At 42.0% G+C, this 15,541-nt stretch overlaps 1 protein-coding gene across 1 annotated transcript in view; it reads left to right on the plus strand.

Annotated features, from left to right (window-relative positions):
* Positions 1-15,541, plus strand: part of zc3h3 (zinc finger CCCH-type containing 3) — a 60,144-nt gene that overhangs the window by 33,213 nt on the left and 11,390 nt on the right. The window contains exons 4-8 of the mRNA XM_056379448.1: positions 399-549; positions 8,433-8,596; positions 10,872-10,947; positions 11,379-11,534; positions 12,681-12,750. Coding sequence (XP_056235423.1) covers positions 399-549; positions 8,433-8,596; positions 10,872-10,947; positions 11,379-11,534; positions 12,681-12,750 — 617 coding nt within the window. The remainder of the gene's footprint in view (positions 1-398; positions 550-8,432; positions 8,597-10,871; positions 10,948-11,378; positions 11,535-12,680; positions 12,751-15,541) is intronic.

Below are 15,541 nucleotides of genomic sequence, written 5' to 3' on the forward strand. Positions count from 1 at the left end.
ATAAATAAATAAAAAATACTTAGTCCTCTTTTTTTTTTTTCCCCCTACTCCGATCTCTGTACTCTCACGCCTCTTCTCTGATGGATCTGTAAAATGATATAACGAATGAGAGCCGGGCAGGAGGGATGAAGGCAGCGAGGAAAGAGACAGAGGAAATGATTTATTATGCTCATAAAAATTCTGCCTTTGTTATTCCCTCTCATTTTTATATGTGAAGCTTATTAAAGAGCACACCTGCCAGAGTCCTCAGACAAACTTTTGTGTGTATGTGTGTGTGTACTCACAGTTTTATGCATTTGAAATGATGTGTAGCTATATGTGCGTTTGTTCACACACTGACTGGATGTTTCATGTGTGATCAGATTTTCATACTTATCTGTCCATGTTGCTGTCCTCAGGTCCCACCTCTTCTCCCCACTATAGCCCCGCCTCCCAGCGGGTGTTCAGGACACGCTACAAGATGGTCACCCGCCCGGGCTCCAGCACCGCACACACCCTCCACTACAACCCCGCCCTGTCCTGGAGAGCCAAGAGGATCCAGTCTGCCAGGTAAATCCACGAAGACAAATACTCACACATCTCCTGCAGGTCTGGGTTTAATGTGTCTCAATGGCTGATATCTGTCAGTGCAGAGCAGGGCCCTGTCTTTTATGTCACCATCATGTGGAGCATGAGTGGAAGAGGTCGGAAATTTATGGTGCTCATTTTTACACAGTAGATAACTCAGAGAATAAACCATTTGCACCAACGTTCTCCTCCCTTTAATTTACACCAGCAGGGAAAGTGTCTCACCTAGGCCAGATATAGACAGAGGGATGGGTGGGCGGGTCTGTGTCTTAATGTGATTAGAGCCCCCGTCTTTTCCTTATTTCTCTTTTTTTTACCTTCATTTATCTAACTTTAATCCCCTCTGTTTCAATACTCATCCTAACTCAGCCCAAAGTGCTGCCCTTAAATTGTTTGTTTTGTCTGACAAATGGTTCAAAAGTGAAAATAAATTCAGTTTACAAAGATATAAAACAGAAAAAAAAGCAGCAAATCCTCAATTTGAGAACCTGGAACCAGAGAATATTTAACATTTTTGCATAATAATGATAATAAATTACTTTCTGTCAACTATCAATTAATCGACAAATAATTTCAGCACCTGTCTATTAACAAAGGAATATGGAATTCTGTGTGACTCATAAAAATACATGTTTTTAGCCCAGAACCATAAACAGCTGAGTAGATCTTTATGTGTGATATGACTGGTTGTGGTGGTGAGGTCATATCTGAGAGTAGAGAGTTAATTAATGTTTATGAGGCGGCCATTACTGTGCGATGTTAAAGCCTCATTCATGACTTTATCACGATGACAAAGACGTGCTACTGCTAACATTTATGAATGAATGTGTTGAGCTCTGTTCTCTGCAGTGGCTCCGTCCTGTTTGAACTTTGGTTATGAAAGCTGTGACCGGGTTGTTGTGGTTGGTTTTGATGATCTGTTAATGTGCAGAGAATTAGCGGGATGCTCTTCCTGGAAACTGGCTGCGGTATGACTACACAATGTCTCTCTCTCTCACACACACACACAAACACACACACACACACACACACACACATACACACACATCAAACTGCAGGGAGCTGAAAATGGCATGAGTGTAGGTTTCTCTACTCTGCATATTGTTTTAGTGGTAAAAAGCTTGTAGGGTTCCAACTGATTCAGCATTGATAAATCTGTCGATATCTTTTTGAATAAGAGCAGAAAATTGTGAAAAATATTCCTAACAAGCTCCTAAACCCCAAGTATATATATTCAAATTGCCTTTTTATTTTTTATTACTACACATATTCAGTTAAAAAGGATATAAAACAAACAAATCCTGACATTTCAGAAGCTGGAACCAGCAAACGTTTAACATTTTTGCCAAAGTCATTGTAAATTAAATTCTGAATATTTTTATATTGGAAATATAGTAAATCCTCCATTCTGTGTGTGCATTTTAGAGGGTTAGTTCATCCAGTTAATAAAAACACATTTTTTCTCTCCAGTATCTAATCATGCATATGATTCCATTGTTATGCACTGAGTTTTACAGATATCCAGATTTGAAACTTTACTCTCCAGAGATGACGTTCCTGTTACTAAGTATCACCCACAAACCACTGTAAAAAGATTCCATGTAGGGACTATTTCTTGGGTAGAAAGTAGTTCCAACTGTCTCTGTGGCTACATGCCATTAGTGGTAAGTGCAAAAATATGTCATCTTTACAATTTGGATGAACTGATCCTTTAAGTTGTTATTTGTTTGGTTAATAATTAAAGCATTCTGTGTGTTTATGTTTTGCATGTGTGTGTGTTGATGATGGGGGAGGGGGGTGGGTTCATTTGTGTAATCCGGATTTGGTGAGACAGAGGGCCCTGGACAGTGGCCGGACTCAGCCTCTGGTGACTTATTACTATTCATTTAGCTGCTGCAGTAAATATTGATTCATCAAGGGATTTTCAATTTGAGCCCCGTGACATCTTGTGAAATATCACCAAGTGTGTAGAAGACAGGAAAGAGATAGGGAGGGAGGGGGACAGGTCGGGTCCCCAGGGATAGTGGATCACCCCCCCTGCCCGCCTCACCCACTCATCCGCTCCTTTCTCATGCTTATCTATCTGTTTAACTCCAAAGACCCTCCACTTTTATCAGTTTGCAGCTATTGAGTGGAGCATGAGCTCATGTTCTCTGCTCTTAACTACTGAGTGCTGCTCTTCATCTTTGGCCTATCAGACCCACCGGACCCTGTCCTCATATGTCCTCAGCTCTTATCTCTGTATCTGGTCATAGCTGAACCTCTTACTCAAGAGCCAACCTCGACCCACCCTCGCACTGTGGTCCAGAGGATGTATAGATTTGACATGGCGACATAACACAGATATATGCAGTGAAGACACCATTTTGATTTTTAGATGGGGCTGGATAATCCCACTACAAAGATATTTTTTGCATGTTTTTTACAAGATCCTTTCTTTCATTGAACACAGACAACCGGAGGTCTCAAATGTCAAACACAAGAATCCATGCAAGTGTAGAGAAAGGACCAAGAAGAGGTGTTTTACACAGCGATATTATGATGGATTACAGTTTATTCTGCACCAGAGTTCAATTGAAAACTTTCTCAGCAGCTCAAACTAATTGTACTGAACCGGAAAATGTTAAAAAGTTCATTTTTACCGAACCAAACAGGTGTGAAAGAATCCTTGATGGTACAAAAAAGGTAAATCAAGATAGAAATCCCGCTGCTGTATAAAGATGGTCACAGACAGTTCAAGATACGTACAATTTACATGCTTCTCTTATTCTTTCATTCTTTCATTCATTCATTCAGTCAGCTTTTATTTATGGTGTTTCATTGAGGGAGCAAGATCAATTCATATGGATGTAGGACAATAAAAGCAGAGTTATTACTCATTGCAGTTTTAGTAAAACCTTTCATAAAACACAATTTGCATATTATAAGTATTTTACAGAGAAAAAAAATAGTCTAGCAAACATAAAGATAAAAGGCAAATGCAACCAAAATCATAACGCACAGGAAGGAGAGAAATCATTTTTAGAAGAAAACCTGAAATGGTGAGAAGCATTTTTTCTATCCTGCAGAAATTATATAAGATGCTTTTATGTGTTTTTTTTCTCCTTAATATTCACAATAGTTTGTTTCCCTAAAAAACTAATTATTGTACAGTTTTGCATCATACTAACCAACCAGTCTAACTAAACCCTTCTAACCTGCTTGTTGTAGACACTGTTCCTGTTCCCAGGCCCACAGGAAGTGAGGTTCTCTCTACCCAGCATACTACTCCCTCCACCTGGTATTAGCCATAGTGAGCGTCATGGTGGTGGTGGGTGATTTAGTGCTGGGCAGCAGTTTGAGGGCGGAGGAACCGGCTGCAGTATTTCAGCCCCCGCCACCAGAAAATAGATATAATCTCAACATTAACTCCATTAATAGTAGCAGGAGTTGAATTAAGAAAGCCGTAAAGCACGCACACTGCAGGATAAATTACAGTCCACGCCTCCCTTCATCTCTCTCACACACACACTCCCCATTTTTCTCTTCCCTGTCCCCTCTTTAATTTTTTGTAGCCATGTCATGTTTGTTCCGTTGCTTTCATTTTCTATTGCTCTTTTAATGAAAACTTTGTGCCACATCTACATACGACTGTTTATTGTCTCCTCGTGCACTTGCCTCTGACTTTGTCTGATTTATTTCTGCCATAAACTTAAAGCCCCCAACATGGCAAGACAACCCCAACTCCAAATAAGTGTACTATTTTTGAGTGTATACATCTACACACACACATACACACACTCACACACACTGGGTCCAGGCGCTCATCTCCTTTAGTGCTTCAGTATCGATCAGTTCAGGATGTAAGAGACTGGGCAATAAAGTGAAGCAGCGCTCCCTCTTCTTCACTTCTCTCCTCCTTTTCCCGCATTCACTCCCCCATTCATCCCCTTTTATTCCCCAATTCATTCATTTACTCATTACCCATCACATTAGTCATCTCCCCGTCTCTTACAGTCGCTTGTTATGAGGCTCTTGTGGTGCTGTTCACGCTCTATTCTGCACTGATCCTCTCTGACTTGCCTTAAAAGAGGATTTTGTTCATTATTCGGCTCCTCTTAAGTTATAGGATCATGATGCGTAATGACGCTGCTTTGGTTTCCTTTAAGTGCCTGAAGAAGAGCAGCAGTCCTCACTGTTGGAATTAGCCAGATGACTGTTTTTTGCTGTGCTCTGTTTCAAGGGTAACTGTTTCCCAATATGAGCTCACTAATGCTTGGGTTGCAGACAAATAGACGAGGGCAGCATTATTCTGAGCAGTCGCGCGACCCTCCAAATTCTTCCCTGTCACTAAAACAAAAGTCGGATCATTCATCAACAGCGCGGGTAATGCTGAATCGCGCTCTCCTCTATCCGTGCATCGCATGGTCAGAGAAGTCCACGTGCACACACCTGCATGCATGCACACACACAAACACACACACAACCACGAACACATACACTTACAGAGTAGTCTCAAGGGACTTTCTTTATGCCCTTGCCCCCCTCCTCTATTTCTTTCTTTTTCCCTCCATATGTTTTCCTGTCTTTTTTGTGGACTTTCACTTCTTTCACTCTGACCTCCAGTCATTGTCTTCCTGTTTTATAACACACACTGTACATACTGTATTTCACAGCTGTAATAATTAGTGGATTAATTGAGTAACAGAAATTTAATCGACAAACAACAAATTCAATTCATTTTTTGTCATTCATGAAGCAAAACATATCTAATGTGAGGATTTACTGTTGCAGTCTGTTTTTAAATCTCTGTAATTTGAATATAAATGTTGTTACACAGTTAGTTAGTCAAGTTAAGACATTTAAAGATGTAACCTTGGGCTTTGGCTGCTATACAGTTCATCAAACCTCTAGTCAAGAGTAGGTAATGTTTTTTTGTAATATTACTTTTATTCGTGCTGCTAAAAAATAAAGAACTTAAGGAAATATAGAAATCATTTAGATTGACACATGTTTTGATGCTGTGTAGGCAATGAGGTTAAAGTGCTGACATCCAGCTGTTATTTGAAGACAATATTAACGTCTATACTGAGTGAAGACTGCAGCCCTGTCGTGACCCTGCTGCACAAAAACTGGTGGACCATGCGTATAAAAACGGCAAAACTGTCTGTCCAATATGGATGTTAAGATTATATCAACAGTTTGAAGCTCACAGTTATTGTTTTGTTTCAAATCCCATTTTCTCTGGAATATAGAGCCAAAACAACAGAAAATGTTTACAGACTTCACTGTACAGCTCTTAAGAAAAATATCTGTTTCACTTTCTGACCGGCTTGTCTCTAACTTTGTCGTTCAGCTGTAGTGAGCAAATGATAGACAGACTGAGATTGAACCATAAAGTAAATGTACCTTAAAACCAAAACAAGAAACTAAAAGTTAGTGATAATTTCATAAGGGTTTGTCACTAATTGTTAATAAAGTAAATATTGATTAGTGGAGCTTTAAATAGTTTGGAAATTTGGATAAAGACTGTGTAGAAATGTCAGTCAGGCCTTGTGGATGCAAAACAGACAACAATAGAAAAGGCTTCCCCCTGAAACAACTTAACTGTCCAGCAGGGGAGGATTTGTGCATCAGACAGGCCTGAAGGCTCTCTGATAACAGATATTCCTCCGGAGGTCAAGGACACCACGGGAAACAGGCTAAGGAGAGTCTGGAGGCAGAGATAAAAACTCTGCCCTTCTCTGATGTTGTAGTTTTTCTGCTCTCTACTGTTTGTTCCTGTTCCTCCTTCCTCCTCTCCTCCTCTCTCATTACAGGCAGATTACCTTATTGTGTAGGTAACTGCTCCCACAGCGGCTGTTTTCACTAATGGTGTTAGACCTGAGGCTAAAACTCATTCCCACGGCTGTGTGTCTCACATTGGTGTGGTGATTAAAATGTGTGTATGCAAGCAAAACCTTAAAGTCTAAGAACTTTATACAATGTAAACTGCAGTTTAGTCTGGATTGCGGAGTTTAGCTAAAAATAGTTTTATTAATGCTTTTTCCAGACCGCAGCAGACCAGTTTGATGCTGTGTTGTGGTGTTATTTCTTACCCCATGAGGTGTCTAATAACCTAAAGCATACAGCGTGGAACATGTGAACATGCACAGGTTTGGTTTGGAGATTATTTTGTTTAATTCTTGTGTAGATTTTCGGCGTAACGCTAACATGTTAGTGGTCATTTGTTGCACAACACATTTAGATTTTAGAAGTGTAAACATTGGCTAATCTGTGAGTCTTTGCGACCTAAGGTAACCTATTCCACTGACACTCCTCATGTTTACGTGTATCTTTGCAGAAGCAGAATTCTTGCATTACTTGAATCTGGATGGTGACCTTTGCCATCTCCCTCTCTCTCTCTCTCCATGCTTTCTGTCCTTCTCGATCAAAAGGCCAAACAGCAACATAAAAACTGTGATAACATAATTTCTTGGCAAAAGTGATGAATTTGCACTTTTATGGGTTAAACATGGAAATGTACCTCAGATTGAAATTAGTGTATAAGCAGGACAATCACTCTGTGATTTGGACCCAAAAACACAGACCCAGTGTGAAAATGCTAACAGACTGGGTGTCACACCCCCTTTCACCCCCCTGACTACAGCCCTGTGTCAGGGTTAACTACCGTCTGTGTTAACTGTTCATGTCATATCCCCATTAACCTCCATTGTGGCTCCCCAGGCCGCCCGGTCCTTGTTTAAGCCTCCCTGGGTGGCAGTCAGCGCTCCAACATTAGCCTCCATTACAGCTCCCCTGGCTGCTGTTGCCCTGTGTAGGGCAGCCACTGATCAGTGAAACTGAGTGTCTGTGCCTCTGAGTTATGGCACGCAGTCAGGTAGATGGTGCACGTGATGGCTGATATTTGCTCCTTCTTTTTCTTATTTGCAGCAGTGCAGCAGCTCAGCGCGGGCCGCAGCGTGTTAAGCGTCCATGTCAGTTGTTTTGCGCGTGGCGTGCGTTTGGGGTAACCCTCTCTTCTCTCTGTAATGGGAGGCATGAACTCTCGCTCTAAACCCATTTCCAGCCCATCTGAAATACGGCAGCAAATTACCTCCAGTGGCGCCCTGCACACCAGCCCCAATCCGCCCCAAATAGAAGTGACAGGACAGCGCAATTTATCGCCATAACCCCTGCCCCGCCCCACCACCACCCAACATCCCCGCACACATCGCAGGCTCACACATTCAGCCACCACGCACATACACAAGTCTACTGAGTGGCTCCTGAATGGTGAGCATGTGTGTGTAGAGGCCTGTGATTGTGTGCACTGTACGTACTGTAGCTGAAGTGTGTTGTGATACAGTGTGTGTGTGTGTGTGTGTGTGTGTGTGTGTGTGTGTGTGTGTGTGTGTGTGTGTGTGTGTGTGTGGTCTCTACGCTCCAGTGTAGGGGCCAACCTCGCTGCTCTGGCCCCCTGCCCTGCCTATTATCTCATTGATTTCCTCCTCTCCTCTTTTCAATTCTCTCCATTTCCACACTGCCGTCCTTTCCATTAGAGGAGCAATTTAACAGAGTGCTGTGACATGGGAGGGAGAGAGAGAGGGAGAAGGGGGAGGAGGGGAGAGTAGAGGATGGGAAACATAAAGTGAGGAGGGGAGATATAGAGGAAGAGCTGGAGGGAAGACGGGCAAAAGAGGGGTGGAACTGAGGGAGATACAGTAATATCATTCCAGCATGACTGAAAATTTCACACAGTTTGTAAACTGAGCTTAAGGGACAGTTACAGTCATTCCAAGGTGTAAGAAACTGCTCTGTATGAATATGACTTAATCAAACATCTTTAGAATTCATGTTCATCTCTTATTTCATCTCCTCCTCTGCCTCCTCCTTGTCCCTCGCAGGAGTTTCCTTCAGAACCGTCTTCGAGCTCCCCACGACAGACACCCGTCATCCACCCAGCACTGGAGGGGAGGAGGCATGTGCTGGATCGGTGGCTCCCTGTACCGGGTGTCAGCCAATAAGCTGTCCCGCACTGTGGCGTCCAACATGTCGATCAGCCGAACAGGTACACCGAACTTCGCCACAACAATCATCATCATCGTCAACAATAACAAAGCGTACAGATGATGTGGTGATTGTTTAGCATTTGAATCAAAAATGACAACTACAGGAGTTTGATCATTCACAGCTGAGGCGTGGCAATTTAAAAATCATTATTATTAATGGCTTATTTAACTTTAATTTATTTCTAATAAATAACGATGAAGAAAAAACATACTCAACATACCCTAAATCTGTTATTCAAACAGCTTGTTACACATCTTTAACATTGAGTCTGTATGTTTTGTCTTTCTTTTTTAACATCTTGGGAAAATTCATTCGACAAAACAAAACTTAACTGTCAAGTTTTAATGAATCTGTTGTTTCTGAGCTGGAGAAAAATGTGAAGAGCTGAGTTTTACTCGATAATACCGGAGCTGCTGAGTCACTGTCGAAATGCTTCATTCATTAAAGGAGGGTCCAGTCTTTTATCAACTGTTAAGAAGAGGTTGTATTTATATTTTTACCTCCCAGAGTTTACAGATGAATGTAACTGACTGAGTCTGAATGTACATATTTATTTTCTTCATTTATAGTGCACGTGTTGAAATCTGTCGTGGTTTTGAACTTGAATCAGCCAATATATGCGCATTAATTCAAATGAGATCAAAGGGGTGAAAGGTTATTGGGCAGAGCACTCAAGTACATCTCAAGTTTGTATATGCAAGACTAAAGCTGGGTATCATTTGAACAGCTTGAATCTAACCAGTCATTTAATATTAGCATTTGATACTTAATGGTTTTTGATAGTTTGTGCTCAGGCACATTTCAGTCAGTGCTAAAAAGGTACTCAGGTTCAATACCCTGCCCTATTCACGACATGCCTTGCGAGTACAGGGCAGTAAATCTGTGTGCAGCCGGAGGTGATACAAGGGTGTTAATTCATGTTTGTGGCTGCAGCTCTGTCCACATGCTCTCTAATGGACTTAGTAGAGCTGGCTGGATTTGCCATCTGAAATAATAAAGTTGTCATCTGTCAGAGCAGCGAGGGGGAGGGTCTGGAGAACTGGACGGTGCAGATTAAAGCCTGGATCTGCTCCTCTACCTCCTTCCTCCACACTTCTCTCTTATACCCACTCTGCAGCAACTACACCTGCAGGAGAAATTGAAGAGCTCCACTCTGTTAAACTCGTGACCGGCATCCCAACACACGCATTCCTGCATCCTCCAGAAACAAGCCTCAGGTGTCCTCTCCGCAGGAGTTTTGATTTCATATCTTCCACTGCAGAGCTTCACATTTGTTCTTGGTCCGGAGCCACTGGCCTGAAATCCTGCTGCGCTTAAATCACACCACAGCGTGAAACGTCGAAACTCTTCCAAAATTAGAGGTCAACCGTCATCTGTAACGCCGACCTCCTCACCTCCCTGTCTTCTTCTTCACTCCTATTCATGGCCTCCAACAACTCTACACACATACACACGCACACACACAGACACACACACCTTTCCCTCCAGTGTTTGTGGAGTGCATTGGGTCCACAGTGTTTATGATGTTGTCAGACAGAGCTGCACGTCACCTTTGGCTTTGGCACCTACACGTCAAACCACCACAGTATAAATAACCAGTCACATATCAGGTTGTTATTGCATCTGCCTGCACAAATACACACTCAGACAGCTATAATAGTATTTTTTAATTTGATTTAGGAAAGATGTATGTAATATCACACCATTAGAAAATGTAAGATGAATACATTTAAAAAATGATGAATAAATCTGAAGAAAGACAGAAACCGACTTCCACTTCAGTGTGTTAGCACCATGCTATTAGCTTGTAATATAGTGGAAACATTTCACAGCATTAGTCCTCATGATATTGTATCATTTCGTCATTGAAAACATGGGCAGAGTGTAAACTATTTACAAGTAAGAAACAAAAATGACCGTAGATTATATCATACTGTAAATGTTCAACTGTGCTCAATATGCTTCCTTTCATACTTCATACATCTCCTCTGCAAACGTGTGTGCATCCACAGATATTGAAGTGGCTACCAGAGGCACTGGTTTAATTTTAATGATGATTATTTAGGTTAATGAAAAAATAAACCAAAACGAAAAAATATGATAATTATTAGTGTCAATAAATATTCAGGGGAAAATAGAAAGAGACAAAAAATGATCTATACCATTTTTTTTTTTTCTCAATTTTAGGATTTTTAGTTCCTGACTGATCCTTTGTTATGTTTTTGGAGGTGATTGAGCTGTTTGACTAGTTTGTCTCTTTCCTCCACTTTCAGGAAGGTCCTCCAGCCCCCACGTCTCACCCATGATTCCTGCTTGGAACCGACCCTCCAGCACTCGACACTTAGCCAGGTAGGCTTCTCACAACCTGTTTCATCTATTCTCAGCAGAAGCACTCTCGTGTCTACGTTTCTGCACACATATCCAACTTGTAAGCTTTTTAATTAGCCGCATTTATATGTGGGCCATCCTGCTGGCTCTCATCATACAACAGCCCCATCTTGAAATCAAATCCAGCCAAGACTGTTGCATTTGATCCTCCTCTCTCTCTCCCTCAATATTAACTGCCTTTCATCACTCTCTGCTGAGAGCTGCAAAGCCAAAAGTAATCTTAAAATTAAAATTAGCATATGGAGGATACCTATATACCCAAAGCCCCTCATAGGGCTGAGAGTAGAAACTCCTGGCTTAGTCTGTCCTGTTTAGCCACAACAGGCTGCTGATTATTGATTTGTGGAAACCTGTGTGTGTTTGTCATGTTTGTCTGTGTTTTCTGAATCAAGTCGTGCAGTTCAGCGGAGCCTCGCCATAATCAGACACGCTCGCCAGAAGAAGCAGCAGAAGCAGTACTGCATGTACTACAACCGCTTCGGCAAGTGTAACCGCGGCAACAATTGTCCCTACATACATGACCCAGACAAGGTGGCCGTCTGCACAAGGTAACGTGAACACACAGTGTCATATTAAAGGGGGATCAGTTAATACTTAAATGCTTGATCCTCAGTAAAGAGAGAAAATCTTCCTCTCGCGCCAATTTACCCGTTGAACATCCGATAGCAGTGAAGTGGTGGTTAAGGCATCCAAGATAAGATAAGATTAGATAAGATAAGATATTCCGTTATTGCTCCAACACTGGGTGGGGAAATTTGCAGTGTCACAGAAGCAAAGTGGACAGTGCAAGAAAGAAAAACCTCAAAATGCCAGTTGTAAATATTTAGAAAGATAAAAAATAGATAATAATATAATATATACAATAGGTATTTACAAAAGTTTACAAAATAGCAGCATATGAGGTATATTGCACGGATGGTGTGTGTTACTTATTGCTCATTATTGCACATGGTGAGTCTGTCAGTTCCTGGTGTGTGTGATCTACTGAGTACAGTGTTTGTTGTACAGTCTGACGGCAGCAGGAAGGAAAGACTGCGGTGCAGCAGCCCGTTACTGTGAGTGGAGAGTGTTTGTGCCTGCAGAACTCCACCACCAGCTCCTTGGTTTTTCTAAGGTCCCAGATGTAAAAGTCCAGATACAAGCACTATCAAAGCTCGGATGGACATGAAACTCCCCTGTTTGATTAAGTACAGAAAGGGGCATCTCTATCATCCAGTCACAAAATCACATCCTGTTGCATGTGCCACTAACAGCAAACTGAGGCTAAAGATTACACTGATAAAACGTTCAGCAGTTAAAATCACTACACTTTCAGTTTCTGGGTCAGTTTTGGATTCATACACAAACCATGACAGTGTCAGTTCTAACTGCAAGAGCAAAGCAATGCTGCTTGATTTCTTCTCTATAGCAACTGCACCAGAGACGCATAAGTATTGTAGTATTTTAGAGCCTGTTGCCGCAGAAAACTGATGGAAAATACATCAATACACATCAAAAACTACATGTCAACACATTGTCCAGAAGATTCCTGTGTTTATGTGTTGATGAAATATGGAGGATTTCATTAGAATAAACTGCCAAACTGGAATTTGTTGTGTGGAAAAATTATTTTCAGAACCAGCAGCTCATCCCACTTCACCGCTTTATTAGCGTGTCTTCTTTCAGGCTTGTTGTTGTTATTTGTTGTTGTGCAGGTTTCTGCGAGGGACGTGTAAGCAGGCGGACGGGACCTGCCCATTCTCCCATAAGGTGGCGAAGGAGAAGGTAACAAACTTGCACGCTCGCACACAGGCCCTAGATGTTGGACAACATAGTGTTTTATGGGTTTTCATTGCAAAGGCCAGGGTTGAGTACAGTGCGTACAATCATCGTGTATCGTGTTTGCCTTCTTGGCATGGGTCCTGTTTCCATGACACAGGAAGGAGTGAGAAAGACTTAACCTGATGGGACATTCAGGGAGAGGCTTATGGGTAAACAAGCAGCCTAAAGGTTCTGATGGATACACAGACCAGTGGGAAGACATTTGTTATGATTGATTTTTCTTCTTTTTTTTTTCTTCCCTCAAGTAGGTGAGTTTAGCACAGGTCTGCTCTGGTTTGCACATACAGAAAAGTGAAGCACGATCTTCACCTCAGACCTGTGATCAGAGGTCTTATCCTGCTCATGAGCAACAGCAACTCAGTCACCTGAGGACTACATCTTATGGCTGAAATTAATAGCATAATATTTAGTCAATGCACGGAAAATTTGTCAACAACAAATTTGATAATCGATTAAATATTGAATATATGTTCAACATTTAATCACAATATCAAGTTTTGATTGGCTGTTTTTCACAAATGACTATATGTTTAATCAGTTAATTAATACAAAAATATGTGTTAGTTGCAGCTCTGAAAATATTAATAAGATACATATATATGTACAGTACCAGTCAAAAGCTTGGACACACTTTCCCATTTAATTAATAACAATCTTTATTATCCACAGGTGTGGAAATTTGCCTTTGGCTTCACAGGCTGGTTAAAAAGCTGTAGCTCATAAACAAGAAACACTCTGGGTGGGAAGGTATTTAAAATGACATCTAAAATCATCTGAAGGTCAGTTCAATGAGCCATATTCCTGTTGTGACAAAACACGAACTTTACCAACTCATTTTGTTGGTTTCAGTTTTCTTCTAATCGTCAGTCCAACTTGATTTTTTTTTTTTTTTTTCAATGAATATTGTTGTCTCAGTGTGATTCTACCAAAGTTGTGATATCGAGTTATCACACTGGCCAAACTCAACTCCAGCAGTAAATCCAGTTTATTGAGTTACAGACATTATGAATCTCAGCCAGCAGCCCCGTTTATTTAACTGGTTGTAATTTAAACAGACACACATCAAACGTGAACCAACATGAGACAGTCAATGAAGTAAAACAAGACATAATGATATAAAGGTTAATCTGATCGTTTTTCTTCATACAGATTTGAGGTCATTCTCACTCCACTTCCTCTTAGACGTTTTTGGATTTCATTAAATAGATCATTTTGGCGTATTAGTGGAAATTTGTTTGTGTGTGTGTGTGTGCTTGTCTGTGTGTGCGTGTGTGCGTGTGTGTGTGTGTGTGTGTGTGTGTGTGTGTGTGTGTGTGTCTGTCTGTGTGTGTGTGGGTGTGTTCTCTTGCCCGTCTAAGGGAAAGTGTAGCCATTCAAAAAGGGAAAGCTGTTTTTCCTACTTTTTTCTTTTTTTACTTGAGACAAACAACCCTCCAACAGGTGCCTTGCCTCACCACACACACACACACACACACACTCACACACACTCACACACACACTCACACACACACACACACACACACACACACACACACACACACACACACACACACACACACACACACTCACATATACTCACACACACACACACACACAATGCCCTGCACCTGTGTTGGTTGTCACGCTGCTGCCTGTAAGTGCTGAGAGCCCAGCTGTCTGTTTGTAATGCCACCTCTCCAACAGCCCCTCCACCCCCACCCCTAACCCCCAAACCTTTGGCCCCTCCCTCCACCGGATACACCACTCTTATTTCATGTGGACCCCTTAAACAGGACTGTACGGGGGTTTTGGAGAGAAGGGGGGCTGCAGGGTTATACACCCAGCAGACTTCCGAACCTGATCTGGGCTCTAGTGCGTACAGCGAGCCCGAATCTTGAATCCTACACTCCACCCTCCTGTTCCCCCACTACCACAAATACCTCGAAACCAGACACCCCTGAGCCTACCCCCCCCACCAGGTATCAACCTCCCCACACCCGGGAACCCCATCCCCGTCTTCCCCCTTCCAGCACTGGCCTGGTCTGTGCACACATCCAAAGCACATAAACACATCATGAGAGCTGGACAAGCTGCAGCCTGGATAAATATTTCTGTAGCAGTTAATTAGGTAGAACTGATCTCATCCCAACGAGGTGGAGTCCCTCTCACACTCCGCCTCCCCCACCCCTCCCTACCCTGATCTATGCCCACTGAACCCCCTCTCAGAGGTATATTTAGACCGGCCTCCACCAGGCTCACCCCTGCACGCCAAACAGTAGATCTAGCTGCACACACACACACACACACACATACACACACACACACACACACACACACACACATGCTGTCAAGACACACATTCACTCTCACTCTGCCGCTGTCAACTGCAATTAAGGTCATTTAGCTGCTTAGTGTGACAGATCGCTTGGCACACGGGACACGTCTGATCTGTACATGACAGCAGTTTGGTTTTAGAACCGCACGTCTGTTTACAAACTCGTATAATCTCATGTAATCTCGTGCTCTCATCACGTCCGCTCTCTTCCTCTCTGTGGTGTTGTTGTCTTTATTTACATTTTTCTCTCTTTTTTTCACATGATTTCGACGGTGAACAGAGGAAAATAGATTTTAAAAAATTGTTTTAAAGGCGGAAAAAACAATAAACACAGTTTTTATCTTCTTTTCTAACACATAAATCACCAAAACCCTCTATTGTTATATGCTGAAGTGTCAACCAGGAGGCTTCTTTTTTTGC

The sequence above is a fragment of the Seriola aureovittata genome, chromosome 6 (assembly GCF_021018895.1).
Source record: "Seriola aureovittata isolate HTS-2021-v1 ecotype China chromosome 6, ASM2101889v1, whole genome shotgun sequence".
Lineage (NCBI taxonomy): Eukaryota > Metazoa > Chordata > Actinopteri > Carangiformes > Carangidae > Seriola > Seriola aureovittata.